The 16655-nt window shown below is 39.9% G+C and overlaps 1 protein-coding gene across 1 annotated transcript in view; it reads right to left on the reverse strand.

The window, feature by feature from the left end:
• Positions 1–13797: 13797 nt before the first annotated feature.
• Positions 13798–16655, reverse strand: part of vwa5b1 (von Willebrand factor A domain containing 5B1) — a 43469-nt gene continuing 40611 nt past the window's right edge. Inside the window, exon 23 of the mRNA XM_041800057.1 lies at positions 13798–14457. Coding sequence (XP_041655991.1) covers positions 13798–14457 — 660 coding nt within the window. The remainder of the gene's footprint in view (positions 14458–16655) is intronic.

Genomic DNA, 16655 nt, shown 5'->3' on the forward strand with positions numbered 1-16655 from the left:
CAATATTTAATTATTTTACATTACGGTCAGACTAAAGCTGATGTTTTTTGAGAGTGTAGCATTAGGATGAGATTATTTCTGTAAATGAGGAAGGAAAAGATCTGTTTTCATAAAGCTGTTGAAGAATCAGTTTAACTGAAACTTTTCAAACTGTGTGAACTAACCTCTGCCATATCAGGCATCAATCACTGCTTGTTCACTCAACAGTCATGACTTAAAGTTCCTTTTTATCATTTGTCTTCCTCACAGACATGAAAGCAGCTCAGGTCAAACACCATGGAAACCTGCAGCCCGGTCCTGCAGCTCTTTAATCAGCTGGAGCTGTCAGTGCTCTGGGAATGAGTGAAGCATCAAAGACATTCCCTCTATTCTTTCTCATTTAAGAGTTTTTAATTTCAATGCTGTACGAGGACTGAGCAAGAACTGTAGATGAGAGCTACACTCAGCTTTAATGACAGAGGTGAGCAGCCTTCACTATAGCATGAGTTCTATTTGCAATTTAAAGGAGATCCTGTTTTCCTGCTCACGCATCAGTCGGATTTGAAAGGAAAAACTGATACGGCTGTCAAAACAACAAACATGTCGGATATTTTTCTCCTGAGCAAATATAATTGACGGCGGTAAGATTAATGGCATTCCGCAGACAAGACATTGATCTGAAAAACTCCTGGGATTACCAAGTAAACGGGCAAAACAAACAGAGCTGGCTGATTGATATGCTTATTCTAATTTAGGTGTAAATTTTTTCGAAATAAACACATCATTATTGATAATTGACTCATTTTAGCTCTGATTAAATTAGTAACAACAGGAATAGCATTTGGCAGTTAATACAGGATTAGAGTCTTAATCCTCTCTCTTTTTCCATCACTACGTTTCATTTTTACAGCATTCAGACCTTAAAATGCTCCTTTATGCTGCAAGGTTGGGATTAATAACACTCCATAATACTGCGCCTTGATGGAGAAGGGTGCCCATTAATGATTTTACTCCTGTCTTTAGTCAGTAAGAGTGTTGTTAGATTGCTGTGAGGATGGTAAATAGATGCTTCTATTCAATTACAGCACAGTCATAGCAACACCTTATTCAAACCAAATCTTTGAGGCTCCTAATGGAAGAGCACCGTTCAGATCCTTGATCTTGCTGCTCAGCCCTGAGGGAATGAGAGAAAAATACTACAAAGCACCCTTGTCATTGAGAGCACCTTCAGATGAGAAGGCTGTATGATTATTCAAAGCAAATCAAAATCTTTGGGAAGATTTATTCAACATGTACCATGGCAACACATAATTCAAGTGTTTGAGCATCTCTCAAGAAAATAACAGGACAGAAACTTAAACGCAGCTCTGATCCAGTCTAAGAAAGATTCAGTGAAAGACAGAGTTCATCAAATGCACATCAACATGAGACAAATTAATATCTATTCAGACAAAATTAAAATCCTTGAAAAGGTATTCGTATAACTGTGTACTGAAGAAATAATGGGACAATATGTAGAATCAGTCTGAGGGAGTCGATGCCCTAACTCCCCTGACTCCCTTATGAAAAGAGAGCAGTGGGAGGTAGAGCATCACCTCAACCTGACTGGGATGAGTCCCGGCCCAAACCAGGCCACCTAACCCTGCCACTCCTTCCCCTGTCTTCTTCCTAAGCTCTCTCTTTATACTTTTCTCCGTCTTTGTATTTAGTGATGGGAGTAAGGGTTCTTTTTAAGGATCTGAGTCATTTGATTCAAGCAGAGCCAGCTCTTTGGGCTCTGAAATGGCTCTTCATTTGGGTACCAGTTCAGCTTCATTTTGCCTGTTAAATTTAGCAACGTCCAGACATATGATTGATATTTGTGATAGTATTTTACTCCAATTAATCTTAATTTTAATCAATGAAATACCATGGATACCTGAAAATACCTTGTGGGTCAGATGAAATCTGCCTTCTGGCTGGGCTGTAAGAAAACTGAAGGGTCAGCACTCAAAAATGTCTTCAAGTTTTTAATTCTGGGTAAGGCGGTACAGAAGACACAACAAACAAAACGCCTACATTGGCTTAGGTATGTGGTGCAATACCTTCCCCAAAAGCAACATCTGGACGGGAGCATTTGTTGCTCTTAAACCTTGATCTACTTCTATCCACTGATAGTTCCTTTCCAGATATGTAAGCTGCCCTCACCATAGACACTAATGCCCATACTATCAGAGATGCAGGCTTTTGAATGGTTCACTAACAACAAACTGGATGGTCCCTCTCCTCTTCAGTCCGCAGGTCATAGAGTCTGCAGTTTCCAAAAAAGAATTTCAAATTTTGATTTGTCTGACCACAGAACAGTTTTCCTCAGTCCTTTTTAAATGAGCTTTGGCCCCCTTGTGGCTGGCTGTGATAAATAGGACCTGGAGCCTAACAAGTGCATGCATTTGAAAGAATATAAATATTTGAAAAGGAATTATGTTAAAGAGACCATTTATAAAATCTTTTTTGAAGAGATTAGCCCCCAAATGCCTGTATAGGAAAAAAGCTGTCCCTTGTCCAAATGTAGTTTATGACCCCTGGTCTAAAATCACATATGGTGGACTTAATATAAATGCAAGGGTGATATTGTCCCTCTAAAATATGCTGAAGTTGAACAGTCATAAAATAGAAGCATTCAAGTAATGGAACATGTTATAAATCTTATATTTTATGTTGTTTTGTACCAGGACTAATTAATCAGTCTCAATAAAAGTCACATGTAACTGAATCATCCACATTACTGTGATTAAATCATGCCTCTGAAAGAAAGAGGATACCAAATGGCTACTGCAGCGGCCTGAACACAAACAGCCACATTAAAGACTTTATTTATATTCATGTGTACACAGCAGCTCTGGTGAGCCAATATAAATGAATAAATACGGTTAATACACAGAGTTAGTTAATATGTAAATTCAAAACAAAATAAACACAGTTTGGCTCTTTTTCTTGCAGCCTGAAGCATGTTGAGGAAACATTAGTGGTTTTCAGTGCTAATCCTCATATTGAGAAAGGTTTCATTATAGCCTAACCCCTGACTCACTTTAAACCAGACGGTGCAATTACTCCTGTTTGTCTTAGTGATATTTATGTGACCATTAAACTGCAGTGATTTAGTGTTCTGAGTTGTATTAGATATCCTCTCTGCAGCCAGAGGATTTTAAATAGCTGTAAAGAATGAGAGTTAATGGTATTGAGGATAACGGTGCACAGACACAAGGGGAAAACTGTTGTGTTTGAGCGCAGTAGTTAAATGATTTTAGATTTAAATCAAAATTTAAAAGTAAGTTTGCTGAAATAAAACACCCCTCTGCTGCTCCTTACTTGAGTTAATTGCCTCTAAAAACACATGCATGCAATTGAAACAATATTTACTGAAACGTATGTGTTCGTGCTGTATCTAAGAGTCAGCTTAGCAACAGTTTAGACTTCAGAGTTCCTGTAAGGCCTTTTTCTTCCTCTGATTGCTGTTCCCTCATGGAAATAACACAATGCACCAGAATAAATTGTCAGTTAATAACATGTGCCTTTGTATCAGTGTGCTCTTCAAAAGCTCCGTGCACCAGGAGGAACAGTTTGAGTCTGTTTTGATCTCAGGAGCAGGGTGAAGGTGGTTATTAGCTCAGCCGTAATGAGATATCCTTTTGTTTCTTTCTTGTCTGTTTTCTTGTCCTTCCCTCCCGCCGTTTCTCCTTTGCTCAACCTTTTCACGTCTCTGTTTCTCATGCTGTGCATGTTTTACTCTGTAATAGGGTGTGTGCCGTAAATGATATCTTGTCATCCTAATTGTCTGAGTCCTCTTTGATTTCAAGGAGCCATATTGTGGCTGCTTTTGTTGTTAATGAGGGATCCGTCATGTCTTGATATGGCACCCATGCAGTAGCTGTCTCCTTGGCATCTCACATCAATGCACTGAGAAAAATGGAATTCACAGCATGTCTGTTACTAGGATAGCTTCCATATTATGCTACTGTTAACATCTATTAATTTATTTTTCCAGTGATATAATCAACCACACTAATGTAAAGAGCTGACAGGATTTCTGTTTAGTTTACAGCACTGGTGGACTCCTGGGAGGGGTCTGATCCCCAGTGGTGCCCTGATGTTTGAAAATCATGGTACGTGCCCTCTTGGATGCCCTATGCTAGTGTCCTCCAGGGTTCCCTCTTAGTAGACAATACCCCCAGAGGGTTTCCTTCCAGCTAGAAATACACTTATTGGCCACTTTATTAGGTACGCCTTGCCAGTACTAGGTTGGACCCCCCTTTTGCCTTAATACCTGCCTTACTTCTTTGTGGCATATTTTCAACAAGATGTTGGAAATGTTCCTCAGAGATTTTGGTCCATATTGACATAATAGCATCACACAGTTGCTGCACATTTGTCACCTGCACTTCCATGATGCCAATCTCCTGTTCCAACAACATGCCACGTTGAAATGCGCTAAATCATCCATAATTAATAGCTTCATTACAAAAGTGCTAAGTATAATCACTGTGTTTGATTGGCCAGCCACCTTGTCTGGCCTGAAACCCATAGAGAATCTCTGGGGAAGATGAGAGACACCTGACTCCACCAACCACCACCAACCTGGGCTTCATAACACCCCAGCAGTGTCACAGACTGATCACCTTCATGCTATGTTGCATTGTTGCAGTAATTCATGCTAACGGGGCATTGACCAACCATGGTAGTTCTGGCTTCACAATGCACAGGTGCCAAGTCATGCTGGAAGAGGAAACCAATATCTCCATAAAGTTTCGCATCAGATGGAAGTATGAAGGACTCTAAAATCTCCTGGTAGACAGCTGGCAGTGCTGACTCTTGACTTGATAAAGACCAGTGGACCAACAGATGACACAGCACCCCAAACCATTACTGAAAACTCTGGACTTCAAACATCTTGGATTCTGTGCTTCTCAGGTCTCCCTCCAAACTTTGGGACCTTGATTTCCAAATGAAACTCAGAATTTAGTTTCATCTTAAAATAGACTTTGGACCACTGAGCAAAGGTCCAGTTCTTTTTCTCCTTAGCCCAAGTTAGACAGTAGTTGGGTTTCCATTACAGTTTTTTTGCAAAATAAAAGCAATATTTCTTAAATTTCGACAAAGTACAATTGCGCTTTGAATGTGTTTCTATCGAAGGCAGTTTTGGGCATGAACCTCGCAATTCTCTTAAAATCTTATCTCACGTGAAGCGACTGCAAGGAAGCTGGACGTTCAAAACCTGCTGCATGTTGGTACGGTTATGATTACACCTACAGTGGTTGCCTTGATCATTTTGAACAAAACATGAAGGCAACAGATGATAGTTCAGAGGCAAAGTCCGTATGTATGGCAAAAGCCACGAATAAGGGTGTAAGTATGTTGTTAAGAAAAGTCTCGTCTCCTCTTCTGTCCACATGTACCGCCCATGTTGTCTCGAAATGACTGGTGCTGTGATGTAAATGTGTAAGAGTGTTTCCATTACACTTAAGCGATATACTTCTTTCTCGAAATGTCTGAAAAACCTCCTCACGAGAATGTAAATCTTTTTAACGATATTTGAGAGTTTTTTTGAAAATCATGTTTCCATAACCAGTTTTTTATTGCGCTATTTAGATTTTGCGCGTTTCTAAGGGTAATTGAAATGCAACATCTATGATTCAGGATTGGTTTGACACTGAGAACATGATATTTGTAGTCTGTGGCTCCAGTGTCAGTCCCCTCTTGGTGAAACCCTCCTACGTCCTTGAATCTGCTTTGTTTGACAATCCTCAGAAGGCTGAGCTCATCCCTGCTGCTTGTACTCTTTCCTTACCATGCTTTTCTCTTCCAGTCAGCTTTCCATGTATCTGCTTTGATGCAGCCTCTGAAAACAGCCTGTCCTTTCAGCAGTGACCTTCTGTGGCTTACCCTCTTTGTGAAGGGTGTTGGTGATTGTCCTCTGGATAAGAGACGTGTCAGCAGTCTTCCTCATGATTGCAGTTGTGTGTACTAAACTAAATTTTAAGATAGTGGATTTTTTTTATTTTTGTGAGCTGCAAATCTAGAATTTATGGAAATTAAACTTTCTTGTATAAATCACAGAAAAAAATCAACTTTAAAGTGGTATTCTATTCTCTTTAGATGTACCTGTAGTATCTAGTAAACCCATCTGTTTTTGAAGGTTACGATCCGTGGCTTGTCATGACTGATATTTTCCACTCTGGTCCTATTCAGTGATTTTCCTTTTACTCCTTCTGGCTATTAGAAATTCTAGAGGTTTGAAGTATTTCTGCACCAGCTTCCCTTTCAAAACATTTCACACTATGTCTATGTCTTCTGTACTGTTTATATAATGGTGTGTTCTGTGAATAGAGCAGATATAAGTGTAACTTCATAATTAATGTTTATACTGACATTTTAGTTTGATAAAGGCTTATGTCCAAAGCTGTGAACAAATGAGTCACAGTCCAGGCTGTAGTGGAGACCTCAGAAATAAGTGGTTCGGGGCTCGTTGTCAGTTTCCACTCCAAGTGCCAAAGGGTTCCGGACACATGCGACAAAAATAAACAGCTTGGAAAATGAAAAAGAGGGAGAATGCTTGTTAGGTGAGTAGTTATGGAGGGACCCCAGGGAGGTGGGTGGTATGCTAGATGCCACTGTCAGCAATTATGAATGACAAAATGCAGGAAGCAATAAAGAGGCAGCGGAGAGTGGAGTAAAATGTTGAAAATGTGAAAATGTCGCTTGAAGCACTGTCAGGGGTGTTTTGACAATAGTCAATTTGTGAGACAACTATTGCCTGGAGCAGCTGCAAATCATTCCTTAATTCATACTTTATACTGAGCTTTTTCTTCAGCTCTCCTTTTACAAGAAGTGTTCATAACAAGATTTACCCTGAATTTGAAGCAAAACCTGTAGACCACAAAACCTGTAAATATTGTGTTACATCATCCAATGTCAAACACCAAGGAGGGCTGAAATCAATCTCCAGACAGTGGGATCAATATTGGGTAAAGGATAGATATAGTAGGGTTTCATCAGCATAGCAGCGGTTGCAAAAAACATGTAGATGAAAAAGCAATAAAAGGGGACCGAGCATTGATCCCTGAGGTACCCCTATTAATTATTCTTGGGACAACAGATCGCTCCAGAGTCTGTATCTTTGGTTGACTTGTTTTATTCCATGCATCTGCAGGGCAGATCAGATCATCCACAGTTATAAAGACACTACAGAAGCTTTCAACAGCCCCAAACAGTCAACAATCATCTTTAAAGGCACACACAGCAAGTGGAAAGATATCGTACTTTACAACTGACCCAGCACATAAAAAGTACAACAATTACAGCGGCACTTACTACTGCAATTACAGCACAGAAATATTACTATGTGACATCTACTGTACTCTCACTCTTCAGGATGAGAGCAATATACCGCGATACTGGCTCCAATGGGACATTTCAGTCATTAAACACACAACAGAAACACCTGTGTTCATGCAGACAGATCTATGCAACTCAGCCTGAGTGAAAAAAAATCAATACCTGAGTAAAGCGACACTGCAACGGAATAAAAAGAGGAAAATCATCAATAAACCATACCTTCATAGGCCACATATATATAGGCTCAATAGAAATTCAAGAAAGAAAGTACATATCTTAAGAAAAAGAAAAAAATGGTGTATTCAAGAAAAAGAACAGTTTGCACAATATTTAAACTGCACTATTACGTCTACATTTTCTGACAACTCAGTATTTTGGTTAGGCACTTGTGGTAAATGAGCTGTGAGTATGACAGAGTGAGCAAGGCCTTTTTTTTCTTGTGGTTTTGTTAAACTTCAGCATAGTCACTGTATGGTGTTTTAAAATATCCTTAATCAACATATACACTGATGCACAGCAGAGCTTTGAGTTACAAAGAAATGTTAACATGCTTTCATGCTCACAGTGACAATGCTGCTTGTATAATGTAATGTTTACAAGGTATATAGCTAAGGATGGTAAGGTTTCTTAGTTTTGGAGCAAATTTGTTAATAAAAGAAAGTAAAGGATGGATCATATGATCTGAAATCATGGTGGTATTATGAGAAGAATTGGTGGTTTTATTCCCAGGGCATGGTTGTCCAAAAGGTTTTAAATAAAAATGGTTTTCTTGAAAGGATCCTGATTACCAACCCACTTTCATCCCTGTTGCCCCAAGGACTAAACTGATAGGATCAACCTGATACAGGTACAGACTTTTAGAGATGACCAAAATCCACATTAAATGAAGCCTAGCATTAGTTCATGCAGGACACAGTAGTCATACACCCATCTGTGATCAGCTGATCCTCATTGTCTCCCATCAGCAGTATGTCTAAATATGACGTAGTTGTCACTAATCCCTGTTTGCATTAATGCTGATGCACCACCCTGATGCTGCTGGCAAAGCTGAACCTCCTCCACCCCAGCCTCCTCCTTTATAGCATAAAGCTTGTTGCACCCTCATTCAGATTCATGCTACTATGGATTAATTGCTCTTGAACTAATCTTATTGTAATCAGTATGTATTGTCATAAATGTATCTATCCATATGGGTATTTCCAACCATGTGCCCCTTGGAAAGTCTTGACTATCCCAGGGAGCATCTTTTGAGCAGCACCTTCTCCACCAATTTTGTAATAAGATGGTTTAAATGTATGACGAATACTCCCGACTGAAGTTACTGTAAATCCAATATTTAGTGTTTGCTTTTAATTAATGTTAAAACGGTGTCTTAGATCTGTTAGAGCCCTCCCTACAAGCACCTAAGAAAAACTAAGTCTCCCCTCCGATTGATAAAATTCTTTTTAAAAAGACCTTAGGTTTAAGTCAATATGTGCAAATCTAATTTTGGCAGCCTCAGAGCAGATGAAGCGTGAGATCTGAGACTAGGGAGTCCCAGACCATGGTTGGGGACCAGTGTCTTAGATTATCAAGTATCTTGTAAAAATGTTCTCTTTTCTTGCATGTTTCCTCAGTAATCCAGCCTAAATCCATTTCTCTTCTGGGATCTGTATCGACTTGAGTATTTGTACACTAATCCCAATTATTTCCAAATGTTTTGACATAAACTGGAGGTTTTATCTGGATTAGATTGCCTGATTTCATCCTGTTACATGATCGTTTTTTGTTTTCTTTTGAAGAACTCGATTTCCTGATTTAATCCTGGCTGAAAGCTTTAATCCTGTTGGATTACTTTTAAACAGCCAGGCTCTGGGAACAAAGGACCATGAGTGTTCCTGCAGAATTTTAAGCCACTCTGTCTACGAGATGAGAGCAATCCATTTGGGTACTTTGCTCAAACATTGCTGAAAATTTACCCAAAGCTTTTCTTCAACTGTGTCTAACCAAGTACTGGTAGATTTTTAAGTCTGACTTTTCCTTAAAGCATATTTTGTAGCACCTGGTGTCATTAAAACTGTTGCAATTGCAGTTGTCAATATCTGTTCTATTCTATTTCCTGTTTTGCTTTAGTCCAGTAGATAAACATTCGACGCATCTAATGCCAGTTAATAGAACCTGAATAGAAGCAGGGTCACTCTGAAGAGCAGGGAGTGACATTTGACCGCTCTAATCAGTTATTGAGATACTTCAAAATCTGGGACCAATGGAAGAATTATGGCTTTTTGCTGACTATTCGTTACTGTGGACCACAATGAAATACAATGTGCCATCTTCTATAAATGTAGTCGTTTTTATCTGGTTTTATCTGGTGATGTCATTTCTCTCATGATGAGTCACGAAAAATTGTTTTGCCAAGTATGAACTAAAAGTTCCAGAGGTCTTTGAAAATTTTCTTTGAATTTACCAGAGCTCTCCCAAACATAAAGATCCCCCCCAGAATTTCCAGGACATTGCAAAAAAATCTGTGACAATTCTTAAAAATAATAAAAAATAATAATAACAAAGATGCAAAAAATAATGAAAAACAACTAAAATATTTCCCAAATATTTGGGGCAAACTTGTTGCCCAAAAGCCTTATATGAAATACAAATTTCATCAAAAGTTTCAAAGCTAATTCAGCCTAAAATTTCAAAACAAGTTATCAATAACTAACAAAAAAAAATCTGTGTAATTTCTATGGAAATTTTGGAAAATCTGTCCCCCAAATTTCTAATCCAATTTCCAAGTATCCACAAATTAATCCCCCTATTTCCCATGAAAATACCCAAAACTTTGAGAGCAAATCCCTCCAGTGCCTCAAACAAATTACTCCAATATCTACAAATATATCCCCCAAATATTTCATGAAAATTTTCACAATTTGAAAGATATTTTCCCAAACAGTCATAGCAAATTGTTTAAACTTCTACTGAAGATCTTAACAGTTATCTAAAATTCTGATTGCAAAATTCATTACTATCTAGTAAGAAAGCCAAAATGCATGTCCATGTGCATGCAGGGTCTCAAGGGGATACAGCTGTTCATAATGTTGGTGTTAAGTTCATAGTTTGTGGCATAATGTGTTTTTTAATGAAATGTGATTAAATGTCTACATTTTTATTCGCAGCATTCTGACCAGATTTAGGCTGTTTGAACCTGCTTAGCATGATCTGTTTTAGCTGGCTTATTTAGTGGCACAACCTCACACCCTGACAGTTACAAGCTGGAAATATCTTTTATTTTTATTAGAATCAAGCGCTACATGAGATCTAGCTTGTGTGGATTAACCCCACAACAAGTGAGGTGTAAAACTTAAATAAACCCCAGCCTTTAACTTGATCTTTAATCTTGTAACCAATCCTTGGCTGTAACTCTGATTTAAAAAGAAAATGTGTGGTTAAAATTCTACATCAGCTCAAAAAGTGCAAAAATGTAAATAAAACATATTAAATGAAAAGCAGTAGTTAACATGCTGGGATACATTCATATTTTCACACCAAAGCCAGGCTGTTTTTTTCTTTTTAAAATCCAAATGTTAACATATATATTCTTTAGCTTCTTGCATATTTTTTATGCCTGCAAATATGGAGAGAATGACAAAAGCCCAGATCAGACCAAAGATTCACAACGAGACGAGTCAAAACTTGGGATGGGCTGCTCCGCAGTGTTTTGCAAGCCTGTTAGAGCACACTGCTGCAACTGGTGGAGACGACGTATCGCTTCCTTAGCACCAACTCTCTCTGCTTTAGTTTCCAATTCTGCTTTTCATGCCTGTCTTGTAGCCGCGTATATCATGTACTCTAGAATATGAATGAGGACATTGATAGTGAGGTACTCGCTACAGCCGAAATGCTGCAATTGTCATAAGAAAATAAAAATTAAAAACATAAAAAAGGAGAAGAATCAAATTTGGAGCCATTTGTTGGTGGTAAATGGAACTACCAGTGATGTACTATGAGTTGTTGGTTCTTTAGTCATTCCCAGAGTGTTTTTCATTGTTAAGAAGAATTGCTGTCACTTCTTTTGAGCAGAGAAAACAAACTACCAAGACTGTATTTCAGCAGGAGAACAACTGAAGATAACAGTACGCTTCTTGGAAATATGTGAGCCATAACAGTTGATAAAATTTACTGTAGCCCAAAGCCCCTAACACATCTGTGCAACAGCGTTGTGTTGCGCCACATCACATCGCATCATATGATGCGCCTCACGTGCCCCACCTATCACACGCCAGTGTGAAGGCTAAAAGCTGAAACGCATCAGTCTAGTAAAGTTGTTCTTTGAATTTTTTAAGTGTTGCTGGAGCTTTCTGTTTCCTTCAAGACTTCATTTATCCTTCATGCACCTTGGGGGTTAGTGAAGTTGTACTAGAATTACAGACCTCAGCAGCACAACAACATTTAAACTCCCCACGAGCCACTTCTGAGACAAACACCTGGTGCCAGAGTCGAGAGCCCACTCAGGACTAGCCTTCCTGCCTCACCAGGTAAGTGAAAAAACCATAAGAGCCGTGGAATTTCATTGGCAGCTGAGGCTTCCCACTTATTCCTTACCTCGAACCAAAGAGGAAACTAAATGTTTTCTTCTGTGCTCTCCAACAGAGCAGCTACTCGGGAGCAGAGACGCACAAGACAGCTGTTCTCACAGGAAGAAATTTTGCCTGTCACAGCCAGCTGCACTGGAAACAGAGCAGTGGCATAAATCGCTGCGGGACGTCCCATTTAGGTAAGTCAGGCTGCTGACAGACAGGGCTCGTACAAAGAAAAGAATGGGGGCAATCGTTTGGACATGCATAGGGCAGCTCTGGTGTGTTGCTGTCCCTTCACGATAAGCTGTCCTGGTATGCTTTACAGCTGCAGCAAAAATCATAAAATGAGGAGAAGCATCAGAATGAAATCCTGTCCAGAATAAAAGTATAGTTATGTTTACATCCCGCAGGTCAGCTTGCTGTCTGGTTGTCGAGGGTATTTTGTCCAAGGCATTATGACCTAGAGCAAAATAACCGTGTTGACACCAAACAGTTGAAGATTATTCAGCCAAATAACTGTGGAGGACGAGCCTTCACTCGAGACTTGCCCCAACTATTGTCAGGATCAAATTCCTCATATAACCACGCTTAAAATTGTGTAGTTTGTCACCAGTTTTACTGAGCTCTGAGGCACAAATTTTCATTGTAACACATGATTTTATCACATGATGCGCCAATAGGCTGTTTCCCATATTGAAGGTATGGTATGTATTCCCCTTCCTCCTGGGTACCAGTCTATAGACAGTGTTTTGGAAGGGCAGAACCTTTAAGATCATTTCAGGCCAATCAGAGCAAGGAAATTTGGCCACCCAGGAGTAAACTAGATAAAGCTAGCTTGACAAACAGCTGTCATTATTCTCTATTATTGGAGCTAGTTGGTAAAATTAAAATCCTGCCAGTCTTGGTGGGGAAAGGAGCACAGAACATATTTTGCACCAAAAAAGCTCTCAGTCCAGTTCTTTTTTCTATTTTTCAAAATATATATATTTTCCAGTTCTGATAATACTGCTGCAAACACTACATTCATGCTACTCTCTTCACCAGCTGCCATTGTTTACAGGCTTGCAGTCTTTACAGCTACAGCTCTTCCTTTTTCTACTCATGCTGACTGGCCTGATCTTTGCTGATCGGGAACAAGAGCATCAGCTTGAAGCTTTGCAAAATGGATCCGTCTAATGATAACCATGGAATCTTACCAATCCATCTGCTTTGCATGATTAACATGTTGTGTCTGATCTAAAACCAGCTGGTGGTGACTTAACAAACTGAAGTGCAGCCAGTTTGATTAAAGCTGCTGCAGCTCTGTTTACACAGCTGCAACTTTCCCTTTCTAGTTGTGAACCTTTGGTTTGATCTGGGCTCAACACAGTAATGGGAACAGGCATCATAACAGAGGCAGCACAGCTAGCATGCATCATGATGCTGTTAAGTGAGTTTTTATACAATTAAAATAAAATCTTAAATTTCTACATGATGTAAAAACAGTATGTGCCAACAAGTGGAACACTTTTCTCTCTCTTTTTTCTGCAGGATTCTCCCCATAACATCAATGTGACGACTGTAACATGTTTTCTCTGATGTTAATGCTACTAAATTCACACTGACGTTTCTCTCCATGACACTCAAATCTGTGGCATAACTCAGGTTAGATCCCTTGCTAACAGGGATCTGGCTACAGTATATGGCACCAGCGAGGTAAGAGCTTGCACATAATGCCTCTGAAGAGCCTGTGATATGTTTGGAGGATCAGCACACAAACAGAACAAAAACATGTTTTTCACCACTGCAACATCAAATCAGACTCCAAGAAACATACTGCTGAACAGAAAAAAGAACAGCCTCGGTTAGCATAGTATCATATTGAGTTGAGTCCTTTCACTGGTGTGTATTTTCAGCCTCAGACACTGTTGGGGTTGTAGCAGAGCATGTTCAGCTGCAGGTTTTCATCCCAGTGTCTGAGGATGATGAAGAGCTGGTTGGCAGCAGCCTTAATGGAGGCTAAGTCTTTGCCCTCTGGGATTTCTTGTGCACTTAACCACATGCTAGCTTTGGCGGCCACCATTTCCCACTCAATGAAATAACTGGCAGAGCTGTGCTCCAGCCAGGCGAGCGCCACCGCCGTCGCCCACACCATGCTCTCTGGATCCAGCAAGCTCTTTATGCTTCCACCAGACGATGCTGCCTCCAAGATACCCGACACAGAGCCCCGTCCGCTGTCGGCCTGGGAGTGAGGGGACAGCTGGGGTTCTGCGGACATGGAGGGACTCCCCAGTGAGGGAGAAGCAGCGTCCATCCAGGAGCTCCTGGACAGGTGAGAAGGGCTGTGTGTGCCTACAGTGTGCTCTGCAGGCTGCTGGTTTGGTTCTGGCTCACACGGTGATCTGCGTCCGTCATCGGCGCTATCAGTGCGGCGGCTGCTGGAGTGAGAGAGGTGGGAGAGGCTGGAGCGGTGGCTGCTGAAGGGTGAAGTCCACTTCAGTTTATCCATGGGGACGTTGATGGCGTCACACAGAGCTGTGTCCAAGGGAAACGCACCACAGGCCAACTGCAACAACACCTGTGCAGAGGGAAATGGATCAGAAAATGACATGACAGATGTCTTGTTATTTTCTGTTTTATTTTTAGTCTTCTAAGGCTCTTTTAATGGAATCTGTTTGTCCTCTGACAGTGAAGAAAGATATGTATGGATGGCAGAGGTAGACACAGTTATCATGAAATCTAATTCCATTATTTTCATTTTGCAGAATCAAAAGATTTAAGGTCCCAAGACGCCATGATAACCAAAGCAATTAAAAATTACACAAATCTCTGTTTTAAATCAACAAATAATAAAAAGTTATCTAATAAATCACCACTGTTTTAGCTTTGGTAGCATGCTTCAGGATCTGTTTTAGTCATTTTGAGGCCCCAGGCAAAGATCAATAGGAGGCCTTTTTTCCTATTCAGCTCCAAGCAATCATAGCAATTGCACAAAAGATTTTAAAGTCTCTTTTTTTTGGTAACAAAGCCAGAGATCAACAGGACATACCCAATTCTGATATTTAAACACCAAACAGTACGTGCTCATTGTCCCCAAAAGCAGTGGTTCCCAATCATTTTTCCTTGGACCCAACCCTTCTTGTTAAAAAGACAAGCTGAGCACCCCCAAGACCCTAACAAAAACAATTATATAGTCATATTGTTGCCAAAAATCAACATCCATTTAATTCTTTTATGATAAAACCCTAGGGAAGAGGCTATTCGCAGGTTTTTCTAACCAAAATACCATTTAATAAACTGTTTAAGTGCTTTATCATGATTTTACTTAATATTTGAAAATCTAATTTTGACAACCTCAGAGCAGAAAAAGCCTCACACCTCCCCGAGATCTTTGGTACCCCCCCAGGGAGTCTTGGACCCCAGGTTGGGAACCACCGCCTTAAAGGAGCATCATGACTCAAACTGACCTCATCGTAATTTTTAAATTTTTCTGAAGCCCAGATGTAACTTTTGAAAATAACAAAATATGCTCACTATCGGGGGCTATATCTGTTCTTCCATCACAAATCACACATTTTTATCTCTTTCAACCAATGTATCACACGGCAATTCATACGTTAAGTTCTTCGATTAGGTCACTGCTAGGAATGCACATGGCTGACCGATTAAATTTGTTTATCAAATTAGCCAGTGCAAGATTTACGGGTCAGTTAAACTAATTATCTGGCATTTCTATAAACATAGGCTTGAAATCCCAGTCTAATGCTTTTTAAAACCGTGATGAACCTCCAGCCTCTAGAGGCCGCTGTAGCTTCAGTTAATGGCCGATGCCTTCCTGTCAGAGCTTTCCCCTAACAATTCACTGAACAAACATGAGTAGCTTAGCAGTTAGCGTGTAGCAGGAACAGTGTGGTCTGACAGTTTTTTAAAGCAGAAATTGAAATAAAGTGGTGTATAGGCTGTCAAAAGTTGAACTCAAGTACCGTATAACTACTGAACCAAAGTTAAAAGAAGCCACATATCAAAGCACCGTATTAATCTGCAAAAAATAATGAAGGACTGCTGAGCTAGCTGCTAATGTTAGCCAGGCTCTACAGAGTATATCTGGCTCACATCATACCTGGTGACACAATGACCTTGTCAGGAATTTGACTATTTTCGAAGTATTTTTTCCTCTTTAGACTCAATTTTAAAAGATGTGTAGCCAAATGGGGAAATAGACGCCTGGGAACATTCTTAGTCACTGCACCTTTTTACAGTTAAATGACTTTTAAGGGTGTTTCTAGGAATCTATTTGCCCATTCAGCTAAATGCCCAGTTAAATTGCGTTTAACCGACTAGTCTGAGGAGGAAAAACAAATAGTCAAATTCCTCACAGGGTCACTGCGTTAGCAGGTGTGATGTGAGCCTAATATACTCTGTACAGTGTGGCTAACATTAGCAGCTAGCTCCGCCAGCCTATATAGCCTGATATGTCGCCTCTTTTCACTTCAGTTCAGTAGTTACACAGTGCATGGGTTCATCTCCTGACAGCATACATACATGTTTTTCCATTTCTACTTAAAAAAACTGCCGTACTGCGCTGTTCCTGCTACATGCTAACCGCTAAGCTTCTCATATTTACGTCCAGTGAAGTGCTGTGGGAAAGCTCAGACAGGAAAGCAGCAGCCATTAACTGAAGCTACAGCAGCCTTTTGTGGCTGGAGGTTCATTACAGTTTAAAAGAGCATTAGACCGGGATTTCAAGCCCGTGTTTATAACAAATGCTAGATAATT

The sequence above is a fragment of the Cheilinus undulatus genome, linkage group 11 (assembly GCF_018320785.1).
Source record: "Cheilinus undulatus linkage group 11, ASM1832078v1, whole genome shotgun sequence".
Lineage (NCBI taxonomy): Eukaryota > Metazoa > Chordata > Actinopteri > Labriformes > Labridae > Cheilinus > Cheilinus undulatus.